The sequence below is a fragment of the Ammospiza nelsoni genome, chromosome 13 (assembly GCF_027579445.1).
Source record: "Ammospiza nelsoni isolate bAmmNel1 chromosome 13, bAmmNel1.pri, whole genome shotgun sequence".
NCBI lineage: Eukaryota > Metazoa > Chordata > Aves > Passeriformes > Passerellidae > Ammospiza > Ammospiza nelsoni.
Window position 1 is genome coordinate 2,990,333 of NC_080645.1, and position 17,837 is coordinate 3,008,169.

Here is a 17,837-nt window from a genome sequence, read left to right on the forward strand (position 1 = left end):
CTGTGCCACTGGAGTAAGAGTCTCCACATTTGCAAAGCATATATGGCATGCTTGTAGATCTACCAAAGTATCTCCAGACTGAAGGGATCTAAAGTCCCGTTTTTTGTTATCTTATCCTACTGTAAGTAGGATGGGCAGAGGTCACAGAAACTGGTCTGCACACACACTATTTTCAGAATTGCTGCTTCTCTAGGCCTGTGGATGGGATGTGGGCTCAGAGTAGTTGCAGAGTGGCTACTTGAGAGAGAATTAGTGAATAGAACAAAGAAGAGAAAAGCTTGGAAACTAAAACAGTAATGAAGGTGGAAAATAAAAGGAAAGTAAATGGGAAAATATAGAGTCTAGTAAAATCAGCAAAGATCAGGTCATAGAAGATAACAAGTCTGTTACATCAAAAGGGGAGAGCAGCAGGTGGAGTACAGGATATTTGGCTTTGCAGCAAAGGACCCCTCCTGTAGCTTGTGTGTCACGAGTGAGCTGAGGCATGAATGCTCACCAATGTGGGAGCTGAGCCATAAGGAGGAATTCCTACAGTTCCATCTTGCATGGAAAGAGTTTTCCCTTGCCAGGAACAAAAACAATCCCAGGTAAGAGGAGACAGTGAGAGAATACACAGCAGCACCCAAGCAGGCAGACAGGAGTGCAGTTTACTCCTGTGCAGACCTTCTGAGGTGTCTAGGAAACCTTCATCACACATAGAGGTAAAAGGTCATCTATTCTCAGCTGCATCACTGGTACCCCAGCCCCCTGTGCCATTACCTGCGTTTAAAAATGCACACCTTTATCATTACTGCATAGACTGTATATTCAAACAGTGCAGACTACTGCCAGGCCACTTTAATAGACCTTTGGTGTTACTCTTGAGAATCAAGGCAAAAGGCCTGCCAGGGATCACCTATAGGGCCCAAATTCATTGGTGCTCTGCACAGAGGGTTTTGTCTTCATTGTTTTCTTCACAGCATTGCCCATCGGGCAGGGCACAGTGAGCACTGGCCGTGCCCTCAGCCTCAGGAGCTGCACCCAGCACAGCCTGGCAGGGCAGACAGGGCCCTGGGGCCGGGCTCAGGGGCCACCACAAACCCAGCACAGGCTGCAGACACAGCCAGCACTGCTTGGGGTCACCTGCAGTGCCTGCCACCAGTTTGCCCTGCGAGCAGCCCAGTTAAAGCTGGCTGGGGTTTATCTCCAGGCACTGTAAATCACACAGGTGCTTTTCTGAGAATAGAAATAACTCCACGTTTACTTTGGTGAAAGTACAGCTGAAGGGCTCTGGTTTGGTCCTGGCTAGGCTGTGTTTCCCACCCGCAGATCTCAGTCCCAGAGGCAGTGAATGGGAGCGAGCAGAGCCGAGGTGCCCCGCAGGTGTGTGCGGGGCAGGCTGAGCAAAGCCTCCCCCGGGGCCGCAGCCGGAGGTGCCGCAGCAGCAGGACAGCGCTCCCGGCAATGCCGGGCCGTTTGCAAAGCGCTTGGGGGCCGCGGTGCCCGGGATTGCGGCACTGCCGTGGCAAAGGAGCGCTGGGGAGGCAGCGGGAGCCCCGCGGGCAGGAGGGCTCCCCGCTCCGGGGCCGGGCCCGGCAGTGCCGGCCTGGCTCGCAGCCCGAGCGCTGCCTCGCCTCAGCCGGGTTTGCCTTGCGTAAGGCGGCCCAGGCCCAGCCTATAAAGGCCCGGCCCGCGGGCTGGGGGCCAGTGGCACCATGGCAGCTGCGAGGGACACGGCGCGGCTGGCCTGGATCCTCTGCCTCGGGGCCGCGGCGCTGGTGGCCACAGGTAAACACCGGGGATACGGCCCGGGGCAGCTGCAGGACAGAGGGCACCTGCAGCTGCCTCCGGGGCCAGCCGAGAGCCGGGCACAAACCCTGGGCAGGGATGGGCACAAACCCTGGGTTGATATAGACACAAACCCTGGGCAGGGATGGGCACAAACCCTGAGTTGATATAGACACAAACCCTGGGTAGGGATGGGCACAAATCCTGGGCAGGGATGGGCACAGACCCTGGGCTGGCATGGGCACATACCCTGGGCAGGGATGGGCACAAACCCTGGGCTGATATAGACACAAATCCTGGGCAGGGGTGGGCACAGCCCTGGGCTGATATAGACACAAATCCTGGGCAGGGATGGGCACAAAGCCTGAGCTGATCTGGACACAATCCCTGGGCTGAGCCAGGTACAAACATTGAGCAGAGATGGGCACAGACCCTGGGTGGTGCTGGGCACACAAATTGAGCTGCAGTAGTAAAAATTTCATTTCAGCTTTTAATCTGCTTTCACTCATTTCTTTTACTTGCCTTCTTTACAATAAGAACAGTCAAATCCCTGTCCCAAAATCTTGCCTGATGAGGCTGCACAGACACAGTACCACATCTGTATTTGATGTTAGAACTTTCCCACATGGGGTTAAAATGGTTTTTTATCTAACAACCCAGGGCAAAAAAAAAATAATAGTAAGATCTCTATGCAACCACTAATGTGTGTTTGGTAAGACAATACATATTATATACCTGAAGGAGATGGATATTGAGGCAAATCAAAATGAAGCCTGAAATAATGTCAGCTCTACTGATTTAATAAAGGTATAATGAAAATTTCTCAGAATAAATTTAAAATTAAATTTAAAAACAATAAAATTAAAATTTAAACTAAATAAATTTAAATGAGTAAACACTAGTAATCAAATTAGTAAAATATAATAGCATATTAAGATAGTATAGTGTTAAAGCTGATAAGACTTTGTTGAAGCTTTATGTATAAAAACTACTGGTCTAAGTGCACTAAAGGTGTACATTTAAGTAGCAAATCTAGCAATTACTTACAACCAGAGCAGTGATGTGATTCTGTGCTGCTGTCCCACAGAACAACCAGAAGCAGAGACCAAATACGGGAGAGTCCGAGGGTACCAATTCCACGTGGACACAGCTGAGAGGACTGTAAATGTCTTTTTGGGACTTCCTTTTGCTAAGCCTCCCGTTGGATCACTGAGGTTTTCTGGACCCCAGCCACCTGAGCCATGGGAAGGTGTCAGAGATGCCACTTCCTACCCACCAATGTAAGGCCATGACCAAACCACTGACCCTGTCATGATGTTAAACTCTGGGCACTTCCAGGACTCTGATGTGCTCACAGGGCCATCCATGAAGACAAATTCCTTGGTGCCCCCTCGTTGCACCTGCAGCTGTCCCAGTGGATGCATTTCTAAAGACACTCTGGGAGCTGCTCTCTGTGCCAGCAGCTGCTCTCTGACAGGCATCAGAGAGAGCTGAGATGGAGCAGCACTTACAGACAATGCTCTGCCTCAGGAGCACTTGGCCAGCCCTTACCAATCACTGGAAATCTTTGGAGCAGGGACAGAAAGGAGCTGAGGAAATGTTGGAACACAATGTTAGCGGGAAACTGCTGAGTCAAGTGCTTAAAAGGGCACATAGGAAATGCACAGCAATGCCACTCTACCTTGTAAATGTCTCACTCCATTGATTTGTCCTACTTCCCTTATTTAGCATCTCAAGGCTAATACCTACCATTGCAATGTAAAAAGCTATTGGAGACTTCAAATAATTCATTTATATTTCCATATGTATTTCACATGCCAATCTAAACGTGTGCTGGAGATCAGTTTCTGCTTGGCACTTTGTTGTGGAAGTACAAAAACGTTTCTCTTCACAGCTTTCAGGATTTTGTGAATTCTCTTGCCTGTTACTTTTGCATTTATTCAGGTGTCTACAGGAACCAATACTAGGACAGTATGTTTCAGATATGATTACCAACAGAAAAGAGAAAGTTCCTCTGCAAGTGTCTGAGGATTGCTTGTACCTAAATGTCTACACACCTGTTTTGACAGGAGAAAAGGAGAAGCTGCCTGTAAGCAAAATCCTTATAACACCTTCAGCAAAATTATCTGACTGGAAAATTTCAACCTCTGGCATGAGCAGACATGCAGGGGCACTTTTGTAGTGATGAACAACTTACATGCTTTCTCCCAGCAAATATTAGTTGGTATTAAAGAGACACAAAATCCTATTTTACAAGTAAAATTGTATTGCCATTTAGCTAAGCAGTGCTTGATTTAATCCAAAGGATCAGTCCAAAGTCACAGGGCACTGACACAGTGTAAACATTTAACAAAAGCAGTGCCATTTTGTAGCCCTGCAGGCCTCAGATTTGAAAGATTTCTGCAATTTGTGAAATGTATTCTGAAAGAATAGGATTGAAATAGCACAAAATGTTGTATCATGGGCTATATTTAGTTATTCTCACTGGGGGCTCTTACCTGAGCTGGGTTGATCCTCTGTTTCTTTTTCCAGGTCCTAGTATGGATCCATGGAGGTGGATTAGTTATTGGAGCAGCTTCATCATATGATGGCTCAGTATTTGCAGCATTTGACAACGTGGTGGTTGTAACAATTCAGTACAGACTCGGTATTGCTGGATATTTTAGGTGAGTTGGATGATCTCAGTTTTTCCTAAGTGATTTCCAAAAGGATGTGTGCAAAGCCTTTGTAAAGAGAAGTGCAGAAGACTTGCTTATGCAAAGAAACATTTCTGAACTGCACCTGCAGCACTGGGGACAATTTCCAGTGCCAAGGCAGATTCCAGGTCTGTTCTTGTGGGGCTGCTGCTCCAATCTCAGGGATGCCCGAGCCATCCATTCGTCAGTCTTGGAGGGAAGTTCTGTGTAGACAATGGCAGATGATTTCTCACACCACAGACTGTGTTTTCCTCTGCCTCTTGGCTTGCATTGAGCACTTGAACAAATCTGTTCTGTCCCTGCAGCACTGGTGATGAGCATGCCCGGGGTAACTGGGGATATTTAGACCAAGTGGCGGCTCTTCACTGGATTCAGGAAAATATCATGCATTTTGGAGGAGATCCGGGATCGGTCACTATCTTTGGAGAATCTGCAGGAGGAATCAGTGTTTCTGCTCTTGTAAGTTCCCAGTAATCAGGAATTGTAATTACTTGGGGGAAAACCCCTCCATCCATTTTCAGTATCTGCATGGGAAGTCAGCAAGATAAAAGGGACGGGATTACGGCGACACATCACCTGGGTCTTTGATAACACAACAAGGCAAAACAACACACATTTTGAATGATAATGATTTGTCATTTTCATACTCAAATGCTGTGGTTTATTAACAGAATGTTATTACTCATCTGTTGAATTAAGTTCTCATTGGTTTGGGGTGTTTTTTTCAATGTCAAAAAACCCTCAAAATCTAATCTAATGAGAAAAGTCCTTTAGGAGGAGTTGTGGACTCTTGCCCAATTTCTGTTTGCTTTGACAGCCACTTGTGCCAAGTGATTGAGGTGAATAGTTCTGGAAGCTGGTGCAGCCCTGCAGTTTGTGACCCTGTGATTGTGTAAAATCTTTACTCCAACACGGAGCACATTGGCTGTGACTCTCTCCTTCTCCAGTCGCTCCCACTGTGGTACAGCTCACACAGCCCAGCCAGGCTTCCTTGTACCTGGCATGCACATCCCTGCTTCCCGTGGCCAAAAGCTCTTTCCTGCCCTTCTGCAGCACAGCCAGCCTGCCTTGGGCACATCCCATCTGTACCTGCCCTGCAGGGTGCTACTGGGAGGCCCTGGGAGCAAAGGGCAGGGGAGGGAAAGGCCCTGAGCTCCCCATCCCTGCCAGCGCTGCCAAAGCACTTTGCACAGCTGGGCTGTGGCCAGAGGCTGCACAGGGACACTCTTAGCACATGGGCTTTCAAAATGCCCCCAATGGCCACTGCTGATACTGAAACCCAAAATCCCAGGGGAGAACACACTGCTTGTCATGCTTGTCCTTGCTTTCTCACAGGTCTTATCTCCCCTGGCCAAGGGCTTGTTCCACAAGGCCATTTCAGAGAGTGGCACTGCAGCCCTGGGCTTGTTCACTGACCAGCCTAAGGAGGAAGCACAAGTGGGTACTTGTGGTAATTTTAATTCCTTTTTCCAGATATATCTAAACTGTTCAGTCCAAAATATTGAATCATGTGAATTCACATTTGTTGTGAATCAAAGGAGTCTTTAAAGGCAGTATTTCTGTGTGCAAATAGTACGTGTTTAATTATGTGTAGATTTTCAAACCCCGAAATATCCACAAAGAGAGAAAAATGTAAAGTCGAGGAATATTGTAACATGTAGGGTCTTCAAAAAACCTGAACTTAGACTTTTTTGGTGGAAAACAGTATCAGACTCTGAATACTCTCCCCCTCCTGTTTGATGCCTGTAGTGTGCAAACAAACAAGACTTTATTCAGTCTTTTGTACTTTGACAACTACAGGCTTCCAGCCCTTTCTTTTCTCTTCAAATACAAAGAACAATTTCCAGAACCTGGAAGCTGGCACATCAAAGAGACAGCTGTCTCTAATGGCAGCTCTTGCTCCAGCCAAAAAGACATCACCAAGAGTGGTAGAATGTGCTCTCTGTTGCCCTGCAGATGGTTTATTCTCTAACTCCTTTATGTCACCCAGCCTTCTCAGCCCAGCCTGTTAATTACCAGCATTGTCTCAGAATATTTCTGTATCAAAAAAACCTGGAGGCAGAGCTTTTCCCCTCCTGCCCAGCCCGTGGTGTGAAGGATTGTGAGGGCTTCCAGTGCCCTCCCTCAGGAGCTGGGACAAGCCAGGCTCCAGCAGCCGTTGTGCAGGAGCTTTGGCTGCTCCTGCTGCACTCGGTGTCTCGTAGAGCCAGACAGAGGAAATGTGTCCAAAACTGTTTGTTCTCACTGCTTGCAGAAAATTGCTGCTGTCTCTGGCTGTGAAAAATCCAGTTCAGCTGCAATGGTTGAATGCTTGAGAGGAAAAACAGAAGAAGAACTACTACAGATAACACAGAAAATGGAGGTGAAATGATTCTTCTTGCATTTAAATGACAATGCAGACCTTTTAATCCCAGAGAATACCCTTGGTGGTATGTAATATTAGGAGAACCTGAAGTGGATGTAAAATCTGGCGTTCTTGACTTTTTCAGGACATGACAGCACTGCAGATCTGCAGTGAATTCTTGCCTGAGAAGTGCAAACAGGTTCCCGCCCTTCATTCTGCATGCACTTGGAGCTACCTGTGCCTTGCTGTCATGATCAACTAGGGCAAGGAAAAGAAAATGGCCCAGATGATTCTGAAGAACCTGAAAATCAAATAATATATTATGTCCTACCTAAAAGTTCTTATCACATTGCTTATGTACCTTTGAAACTTCAGTAGAGAAGTGGTTTTCCCCCACTGTTCCACACATCCATGACCATAATTAACTAAGGAAAGATGTAAATTCAGTATAATGACTTCTACTTCACAAACATTAGAAATATAATGTTAATCTTCACAGAACCTCCTGCCTAGTGCAGAACAGCTGTCAGAGAAAATGTTAAGATGGCTTGGATACCATTATGTTTTGTATTTTCATTTGGTTTCTCTTTGGAACTGCTATTAAAATCTGAACATCTTTAGGAAGTAAAATGATTGCACTAATGAAGCTTTCTTTTTTCTTTTTCACTTTTTGTTCAGGAAATCTTTTTCATCAGTACATGTGTAGATGGTGTATTTTTTCCAAAGAGTCCCAGGGAACTACTCTCTGAAAAATCAATCAATGCTGTCCCATACATCATAGGAGTAAATAACTGTGAATTTGGATGGGGACTTCCTATGGTAAGAGAATTATAATTTTGATCTCAAAACATCATTTTATAAATTGAGGCTGTTTTAATAAGTATCATTCTCTGTATCACACAGATGATGAAATTTCCGCCTTTTGTGGATGGTCTGGATAAAGATATTGCACGTCAAATTTTACAGAGCACCTTAGCACTAATCATTAAGGTAAGAGAGCAGTTTCAGAATAACCCAGGGCTGCTGCTTGGCTGATCTGCCTGGTTTTACTCCTGGAGGGACACATTTCTCAGGGAAATGCCATTGTGCTAGAGAGCTCCCTGAATTGGGGCAGAAACAGGCACACAGGTGCTGCACTCCTGTTATCTCCAGTGCTGGAAATACTCTCTGCATTCCCAGCCTAAATGCCCCTCTTCTTCAAAAGGAGTTCTGTGGGAATCCAGGAGTGATGCAGGTACCTAAACATTGTAGATCCCCCCAGGTCATGCAAGACATGCAGAGCAGCAGCAGGTCTGGCAGGAGACCTATGGGACACAACCTCCTAAAGCAGTAGCTGGGCACTGGAAAGGAAAGCCCGAGAGGTTTGGGGTGCACTGACACATTCCTTCAGGTCTCTCAAGGTTCTGCTTCCCTGTAATTTACAAATCTCTTGGCTTTGTGGTGCCTCTGTGCTCTCCTGAAGCTACTCCATAGAAAAGTACAGATTATGAGGTAAGAATTAAGGACCCTAGAAGCAGGGCCAGTACTTGCAAGGATTATTCAATGACAAAAAGATTCACCATGAACTTGGAAATGCAGAGCCCAGGCTTGTTCTGAACAGGAGAAATATGGTCATCGACAACAATCAATGGATTTGATGAAATCCAGCAGGATTTCTGTGCTCTTGTGAAGGTGTTTGCACAGAAGAGAGAAGAGTCAGCATCACTGACTGCTGCTTATCTAAAGGTGGTTGATCCTTTGATCTTGCATCCCTCTTGTCCCCAAGATCACCTGTACCCACAGCTGTGTAACTCCGCTCTGAGCTCTGAGCCACACTCTGACACAGCTGGGGATTTTCTCTGAAAGCTCTTGGTGAGGATTAGCCAGGGATGTGCAGAGGCCACACTCACCCACTGCTGTTGCTCCTTACAATATTCATCATCATTATAATACTTTTCATTGCTGTTTCAGGGCGTTACATCTGAAGTTGTTGACAGAGTGTACAAGGAGTACATGGGGGATGCAGAAAGCCCTGCCCAGGTCCGAGATGGCCTCCTGGGTGCATTGGGAGATGTCTACTTTGTCATCTCTTCTGTGCAAGTGGCCAGATCCCACAGAGGTACCCAGCAGCTTCAGAACAGCTGTTCAATTCTGTCTGGGGGTGGTGTGGACAGTGTGCAGCACTTTTCATTATCCAGAGAACTGGTAATGGTTTTTTTAACCGAAACAGTTATTCATGAAAGTTTATCATGTCTGGAGCAGTATTTTCAGCTCTCAAACCAGCACTTTTCTGTGTCCTCTAGATGCTGGCAACCCAGTCTACTTTTATGAATTCCAACATCGGCCGAGTTCCATGGAAGGTTTTCTACCAGAGTTTGTAAAAGCAGATCATGGAGCTGAGATTGCCTTTGTCTTTGGAAAGCCATTCTTAGCTGGTGATGTACCCATATTTCCTCCATCTTCCTTTTAGACCCTCATTACTTCTCATTTCAATTACTGCATGGCTTGTGAATAGAATTTCTCTCTTTATGAGCATTATAGACATTATACCTATTATTAGCATACCATATATATGTCATAAGTATTATTATGAGCATAAACATCTTCTGTCTTCACTAGCAGATACTTTGCATTACATCATTCATCTGCAGGTCTCTCCTAGAAAAACCTCCAACAGCTCATGGCAACCAGAAGTGTTGCAATGATACAGCTGATACTCATATTTTCTAACGTGGCCCTTCCATCTCTCCCTTTGCAGGAGGTGCTACAAAAGAAGAAAATGAACTTAGCAGAACTGTGATGAGATACTGGACCAACTTTGCTAAAAATGGGTGAGAATCACAGAGCTAATTACAGCTCAAGTTCAGTCTGTGCTGCCCAGAACGTACTTACCTGCCTGAAGCAGTACTTATATGGTGCTTCCCAAAATGTGACAGAATTTAAGAGAAATATTGAAGCAATTTCTCTTCTTAAAGGTCTTTTTAAAGCACCTGCCGACATGAGGAAGAAAAAAATCTAAGAGCAGTTACTCCCTCAGCAATGGAGTTTTAGATTTAAATGAATGGCAACTTTTACACTTTTGCTGTTCCACTGATGAGCATTTTCATAAAATACTGTCCATTTATTCAGGTACCAGAATCACATCAGCTGGGCTCACCTGCTGGTTTTCTGAAATGCTCTGAACCTGAGCAGTCAGACAGCAATGGATTGGCAAATGGAGAGCTAACTTTTCCTTCTGTTATTTCCAGAAATCCCAACGGGGAGGGCTTGGTCCATTGGCCTCAGTATGACCTGGAGGAAAAATACCTGGCAATAGACCTGGAGCAAAAGGCAGCAGAGAAACTGAAAGAACACAGAGTGGAGTTTTGGGCACAGCTCATGAAACAAAGTCAGACTGGAAGGAGAAAACACACAGATTTATAAGATCTGTGGGGGGCACAGTTTGCTTTTAAAACCCAAAGGAAAGTCAAAGAAAATGAGTTTTTCAGCATACAGAGTAATAATCACCTTCTAACTCACTGTTGTGTAATCTGCTGGCCTAATCACAGTGAAGGGAGAGCAACAAGGGGCATTCAGAATGTTTGTCAGACTGAAAATCACTATTTAATGAAGCAACCAGAAAAAAACCCCACATTCTGTCCGGGTCCAGACAGACCACGGTACCGACTCAGTGCATATCAAAAGTGAATACTGAGGTGGGAATGGGCAAATGAACTGAAATCTGTAAGAAATTATATATATAGAATATACTGTAAATGTCAGATGATTTTATATGCTTATTCCCTTCTTCTTTCAGAAGGGCATGGTCAGTTGTCCTTCCTAGAGACACTTTCTGCTTTCTTTCACTGGAAATAGCTTGTAGGCAGCAGAGCATCCATCACACAAAGTCTGTGAGGTGAGCTTGACATCTCACAAAAGAGGACAAAAAATCTCTACCTGTTCTATTGCTTTGTGAATTGTTCTAAATAAATGGTGCTTTGATTTTTGGAACTTCCTTTTCTTTCACTTAACTGATGGAGGCTCATTCCGAGAGGTCAAGGCACACGCGAGAAGCCACAAACGTGCCCAGGTTCTTTCTTCCACCCAAATGGTTTCAGGTATGAATCTTTGCAGGTGTCTGTGCAGGACCTGAGGCTTAAGGCTCTTCCACAGCCTCTTCTGGGCTGTGACTGTGCGTCCTTCACCCCTTCCTGGCAAATGCCCGGTGCAGGGGCTGCAGGAGGACGCAGTGCTGGCAGGACAGACGCCCACAGAGGCAGAGGGGGAGCAAAGGCTGGTGGTGCTCCCTGCACGTTGTTGGCTCAGCAGCACCAGAGAGGAGATCTGCTGACATGCAGAGTGTGCACCCCCAGCCTCCCCCAGCTGAGGAAGGGCTCAGGGCACACCGGGAGGGAAGTGGCTTTTTTGCCAACTTACATGGCAAGCAGGACACAAAGGGACGATGTGGGAATCCAGGAAGCCAGGAGAGCTCTCCTCATGGCCACAAACAAACAAACAGCCCTACTCCAACTCCCCCTTGCACGGGTGCCCAGCTCCCACATCCCACAGCACCTGGGGGCTCTCACAGGGACAGCCCAAGTTCCTGCTGCAGCTGGTGACCCTTTGTAGGTGTCTTCTTCTTCCTCCTCTCCCCTGGCTTCACTTGCTTTTGCACACCTGTGGATCTCAAGCAGTGTCATCTGCACTACCTGGCCACCCCCTTTTCTGCATTTTCCATAACTTGTGAAAAACTCCAGTTTTGGCAATCGGTAACAGCTAATTGCAGCAACCATGCTGCCAGTTGTGTCACACATTTCTTACCCCTTCACTTGTTTTGCTCTGGCACAGCCTTTATGTCCATTAGTGGTGTGTTTGTTGAATCAATGTGACTGTTCCTGCACATTTACAAAAATCATTATCCTAACAAGACAGAAGAAATCCTGTGTCTTTGGGAATGCAGAGCCACCAGTACAACTCCTGGGTAGAAGAGAGGCACACATTAGGCACACATGATTACAAAGAAGTTTCTGGCTGTGTGAGAGGAAGTGTTCTGTCCATCTGTGGATTTTAAACCCCAAATATAAAGACTGGTACACACCGTCAAACCGCTGAAATGGGAATAAAACCATTGTCACAGTGAATAGGACACAGTTGAGCAGAAGATCCTTACCTTATATCCCAAACCTCATTTTATGTCATAGCTTTAGTATTCATGGTCACTTGGTTCAGATTCCTAGCTGCACCAATAGTTGAATAAATTCTCAGCAGTATATTTACTGATACTATTCAGCAAGAATTACAGAACAGCTGCTGTTCTGTTTTTCACATTCTGCCAAGAAAAGCCTTAATCTTTTTTTTTCTAAGTTTTTTATATATCCATAATTACTGTACTTGCCTTTCCAAGGTGGTCAGTATGTTTGTTCTCTGCCAGTCCTGCTTCTCAGATACTCTTGTTCCTAAGTGTAAAATATGCAAATTTTTATTAAAGTAGGATGTTCTTTGCTGTCTGATCTTTATAACGTGCATACCTGATCAACAAGGAGAGAGATTTAAATCAGTGAAACACAGCAGCCAAAAGCTCTAAGTGATGTGCAGCTGTTAGAAACACAAATTCCTGGTCAGCAGCATTGCCTTGTTAAGGTTTGGGGCTGGACATGTTCCGATGATCTCAGCCCTGTGGGACGGTAACAGAGCTGTTTGTGCCTCCCTTGAGCTGCCTGGGATAAAGGAAGCTGTGAGCAGGTGGAATGTGCTCCCAGCTCCAGCAGCTCTGTGGCATTGGAGTCCCTGGGTTTACAGACAGGGACCTTCACTGATCACCTTCCCTCTTGGGCTGCAGGCACCTCACTGCTCAGGAGCTGGGCTCTGTGAGACTCAGACCCATGAGCTGTCTACACCTGGGAGTTTTGGACTCCCTGAATAAGAAGGCTCTGAACAATAAAGCACAGAGTTTGTCACATGGAGCTCTCGGGCTGTGTCATCCCTGTCTCACCTATGACCCCACGGAACACGTAGATTCCAACATAGTTGTGGTGACCCCGACGTGACACGACTCAGCCAGCTCCTGTGGCTGCAATGGGAGCAGGCAGGCCGGTGTGCAAGCAGAGCACCTGACAGACCAGCGGCAAAGATGAAGAAAGAATCAAAAGGTGAGTGCAGAGAGTGGCCAGGCCAGCAAATAACCAGATATAACAAGAGGTGAGCGTGAAGATCCACCCAGTTTATACAGTGGGCAGGTCTCTTTTGTGGCAAAAAGGTTCTAAAAATATGGAATTCTTATTATGTACCCCTTTTAAATAGAGAAAACTCCACAGGAGAACATGGGAGGATCCATCTCCATGGAAGAACAGCCAATAATGCAGGTATGGACCCATTTTCTAAAGAACTTACTTTGAAAAAGAGAATTGATTAGATTTGATATTATGAACTAAAAATCAGGGATTGGAACCTACCAAAGAGAATGCATCAAATATTCATACAAGGACATAAACTGGTGAATATATGCAGCTTACAAAAGCGACCGAAATGCAATTGAAATCCTAAGACCTTGGAAACTGATATGGAATTTATTAAGATGGATAAAAACCAAGATGTGTGACAAGGATTGCGTGCTGGGAAAAGCGGCCACGCCGCACTGTGAGGCGCTGAACTGGCACCACAGGGAAGATTACACAACATCCCAGAGGGGTGGCGAGGGCTGGAGGCACAGCTGAACCCCGGCAGGCGGCGAGAGCCCGCACAGAGCTGATACCTCGGCGGCCCTGGCGGGGTCTGGCAGACGGGGGAACCCCACACACTGCCCGTGCCGCGGCAGCAGCCGGTGCCTGGCCATGTGCAATGCTGGATAGTGCAATTCAGCCTGGAGCAGAGGCAAGCACAGCCACGGTGCCCACTCAGGACTGCTGTGCCGAGCTGAGTCGCTCTCCGGCCACGCAGGGCTGCATCGCCGGTCTAGGCAACAGCACGCTGAGCATGCCGCCCCGTTTGTGCGGACAGAGCTCGCAGCAGCTGCTCTGGCACTGCCCCACGCTGCCAGGTTAGCACCCCCGTGACCCCATGCACACCAGGACTGCCTCCTCTTGAGGCCAGGTGGCCTGGCCCCAAAGATAATTCCCAACTCCTTGGAGCATGGCCGTGCCTCCATTGGGGGAACTACCTACACCCTCAATCCAGTATATATCAGGGGGCAGGGCCGGCCCCCAAGCCAGCATCACTGCAAGTGTGGCCTTGCCCCTGGCCGTGCCTCCATGGATGGATCTGGGAATTGTCATGAACAAAAATTCGGTTAATATTTTTTTTGTGAGAAAAAGTTACAAAGAGGCAGCCAGATCACTGGCCCTGCCCAAGTTCTGCGTGTTTTGTTATTGTAATCACGGGTCGTTGGGGCTAATTGCTCCTTTCGTATTAGCAGAACCTTGCCCAAGGCTAAGTTGTACCTTTCTCAGAATAGGGAAGACACCTGAGAAGGTGGGGGGGGTTATGCAAAGTGACTCCCAAGACCAGCATGCTGTGTGGGTCCCCCACTGTACTGAGAAGACCCCAAAACCAACGAGCCAAATAAGAGTTGAGAGACTGGAGTGATGTCTGGACGTGAGGAGCTGAGTGCTGAGCCTTCAGAGATGCGGAACACCTTCGGAGCCTCTCGCCCTGACCAAGGGAGTAGTCCCCGGAGATGAGGGCCTGCTAAGAGAGACGGCAAAAGTAGGAACATCTGTTGGGGAATACCACGCCCTAAGACTCCCACGAGGACTGGATCCCCCAGCTCTGCCCCTAGTGGACAGAGCTGTGCATATCCTCCTCCTCTGAGTTGCCCTGGGAGACGACGGGATGCTGCAGACCCGTCAGGCTGCCCAATCCTGAGCTGATCACTTTTAATAAAGGCATTAAAAAGGAGAAGAAGTCTCCTGGCCCTGTTTATTTCAGGAATTACATCACCAGGAGCTTCTGCAGTTGTCATACCTAGAAGTGGGAGCAGTCTTCCCTCAGCACCATCCCTGCCAGAGTTAAAGCATTCCAGAGACACAAGGCATCATCGTCCCCCTGCAGAACACCATGAGAGTACTGCTGTTGTATTGTGTTGTGTTATGTGGTTCATTCCTGATTTCTCCCGGGTTTGTAGTTGCACCCTAAATTACCTTCCATTCCCCAATGTCAATCCTATCCCCGCTCCACCCATTTCCCTGGAAACTCCCGTGTTTATCCTCAAATACCCTCCCCAGTGCCTTGTCTGTCACTCGGTTCTCCGCCCCCTTCTCTAGAAGCTTCCATGAAGGGCATTGAGTGATTGGTCAAGGATCAAGGATCCCTCCCACTAAGTTTCATGAAAGGTTGTTCTAGTTGTCAATTGTCTCCCAGTTTCCTCTCCCTTGATCCTCAATTGGTGAGTAGTTAAACCCCTCCCTTGGTACCAGTCGTGAATAAAAGATACTGCTCCGCTTGTTTGGGGGCTTTTTGGAGTTGTAACCCCTGAGGCTGGGAGCTCTTCATGGCTCCTAATAAAGCTTTACACTAATTACCCTCCAAATTCCTTCTCCTTTCCTTCACCTGTGGTCTCTTAGCCGCCCCTGTGCACCCCGAACGCGGGGCAGTGTCCCCTGCAGTCTGCATCGTGGCACCTGGCATGGCATCACCGTGTTGCTGCTTGGCACACGCTGTGACACACCACAGATGCCTTGCTGCCAACAGCCTTCCCTGACCCTGCCACTGGCACAGCCTCTCGGAGCCTTTCCACATTTCCAAACGCCAATTGCAAGTTTCCAGAGCGTGGGAAGAGCCCTTGCAGGGGGCCCACCAAGCCAAGGGCAGAGGGAAAATCATGCAGGAGTGTTATACCGTGGGGACTGTAGCAAACAAACCTGCCCAAAAAATGGTGCTGACCACATGGCACACCATCACTCAGTGGCCAAGAGCAGGACACCCTCTCACCAAGCCCAGCGGGAAACCAGCAGCTCCTGAGCGTGGGCACTGAAGAGGCAAACGAAAAAATTTACCAGCACCACCCGAAGCAACACCAACACACCAGCTACCCCACATAGCTCAGCAGAGCCCCACAGCCACCCTGCCAACCCCTGCTTCAACTCTACCAAGGTTCTCACACTCCACAGCACACACCTCCTGCAGCCAGTGAGGACATGGTGATGGCAATGGCTGCTTCAGCTCCTGTGTTCCAGCCCTTCTACATCAATGTTGTGGATGAAGAAGATTACATGGGTTTCCTTGATATGGATCATGCAGATAAGCTACTGAAGGAGTATCAGCAGAGAGAGTGCCTTGATTTGGAGCAGATGATGTCAGAAAGGTGAGAACAGGTCTGCACTTCATGGTGAAACTGAAGGAATTGTGTGCTTTCCTGTATGCTGGCTGAGAATCTCAATGGCACTCTCACTAGACCTGACTGGTGACAATTGTCTGGAAGCTCCTTTAGGAACCATTGGGGTGCTGTGCAGTGCACCCAGTGCTGCCAAAGCTGCAGCTACTCCAAGGTGCTTTCAGCTCAGCTGTTTCTCAGGGACTGAGCAGTGTTCATGGGCTCCAGGAGGTGCAGTGGATGGTTAATCTCTGAAACAAGACCTGTGCCACATGGCAGGACTTTAGATCATGACATTCCATGCTTTTTCCCTTTACAGGCCTAAAGATTTTCTTCCATTTCAGTGGCATTTTTAGGAGTTTATTTTTTGGGGGATTTTAGCTAGAGAGATGGCTGATGGAAAGACACCTGAAGGTTTACTAAAGGTTGCCTGAAAAACACTTGTTGATCATGGTTCCTATAAATATTTTCTTATTGAAATATTTAACTAAGGGGTTACAGTGAGGACTTCTGGCCTCTTGTGCCTGGATTGGGGGCAGCATGGGATTTGTTTGTAGCTAAAGCTGCTGTCAACTGCAGAATCTGCATAGAAGACTTTTCAGCAGTGCGGGTCCTGTTGATTTTTGTTGACAATAACAAAATTGTAGAACTTTAATTATGCTTGATTCAAAATTGAAAATACTACCATCATAATTTAAGAAGCACAAAAATGTTTGAGAAGTTATTAGAGGAAGGGGGTTTCACTGGAATACAGCAGATATCTGGTGGATTTGAGTCCCGTGTAGAAGTTAGTAATTGTAAGTCATCAGAAACCAAAGAACTAGAAGGAAAATGTTCACTTGCAACCTCTAAGAGGAATTTTCTCTTAACAGGTACATCTTTTTCAGTGTATTTAGTATTATTTAAAGTGGGTTTACAGTCCTCATAGTTTTCTCAGCAGGTGAGACTCACAGCATTGCCCATCAGGCAGGGCACAGTGAGCACTGGCCGTGCCCTCAGCCTCAGGAGCTGCACCCAGCACAGCCTGGCAGGGCAGACAGGGCCCTGGGGCCGGGCTCAGGGGCCACCACAAACCCAGCACAGGCTGCAGACACAGCCAGCACTGCTTGGGGTCACCTGCAGTGCCTGCCACCAGTTTGCCCTGCGAGCAGCCCAGTTAAAGCTGGCTGGGGTTTATCTCCAGGCACTGTAAATCACACCTGTGCACATACACAGGGGAAGATTTGGAGTAAAGTGCACAAGGAGCATTTGGACTAAAGTGCACAAGCACAGCCACAGCACTCAGCACTAACAGGAGCAAAAGAGATGGGCTGAGCTAATTTGAAGACTTTGGCTCTCGTAAACCACTGAGCTGTAAAGAGAGGTGTGAGCTGGACTGCATCTGGAGAAATGGAGCCCCTCTCCTTTGGAGACAGGCTGAGAGATCTGGGCTGTTCAGCTGGACAGGAGAAGGCTCTGGGCACACCTCAGAGCCCCTTGCAGGAGCTCCAGGCAGCCTCCAAGGAAAATGGAGAGGGGCATTGGCCAAGGGCATGTAGCAACAGGACAAGGGAGAACAGAATGGCTTCAAAGCAACTGAGGTAGGTTTAAATCAGATGCACGGAAGAGATTTCCCCCTCTGAGGGTGCTGAGGCTCTGGCACCCAGAGCTGCCCAGAGCAGCTGTGGCTGCCCCATCCCTGGCAGTGCCCAAGGCCAGCTTGGACAGGAAGGTGTCCCTGCCCATGGCACAGGTGTCGTAAGTACAGTTTGGAGGTTTCTTCCAG

General features: G+C 47.4%; 1 protein-coding gene across 2 annotated transcripts; it reads left to right on the forward strand.

The window, feature by feature from the left end:
* Positions 1–1,691: 1,691 nt before the first annotated feature.
* Positions 1,692–10,776, forward strand: LOC132078884 (fatty acyl-CoA hydrolase precursor, medium chain-like). 2 transcript variants are annotated; one of them, XM_059481198.1, is made up of 14 exons: positions 1,692–1,767; positions 2,855–3,047; positions 3,712–3,856; positions 4,300–4,433; positions 4,769–4,922; positions 5,799–5,900; positions 6,718–6,825; positions 6,953–7,006; positions 7,486–7,626; positions 7,711–7,797; positions 8,758–8,905; positions 9,090–9,221; positions 9,545–9,617; positions 10,035–10,776. In XM_059481198.1, the coding sequence occupies exons 1-14, from the start codon at positions 1,695–1,697 to the stop codon at positions 10,207–10,209; spliced, it is 1,719 nt and encodes a 572-aa protein (XP_059337181.1). In that variant the 5' UTR covers positions 1,692–1,694; the 3' UTR covers positions 10,210–10,776. The 2 variants fall into 2 exon arrangements, with proteins under 2 accessions (XP_059337181.1, XP_059337182.1); XM_059481199.1 differs by lacking the exon at positions 6,953–7,006.
* The last annotated feature ends 7,061 nt before the right edge of the window (positions 10,777–17,837 follow it).

Excerpts from the sequence above, each read along its gene's own strand:
- LOC132078884 (XM_059481198.1), top strand. The coding sequence starts at position 1,695 with ATGGCAGCTGCGAGGGACACGGCGCGGCTGGCCTGGATCCTCTGCCTC. Across the intron at positions 4,434-4,768 it reads GGTATTGCTGGATATTTTAG|CACTGGTGATGAGCATGCCC; the intron begins GTGAGTTGGATG and ends CTGTCCCTGCAG. Across the intron at positions 4,923-5,798 it reads GAATCAGTGTTTCTGCTCTT|GTCTTATCTCCCCTGGCCAA; the intron begins GTAAGTTCCCAG and ends GCTTTCTCACAG.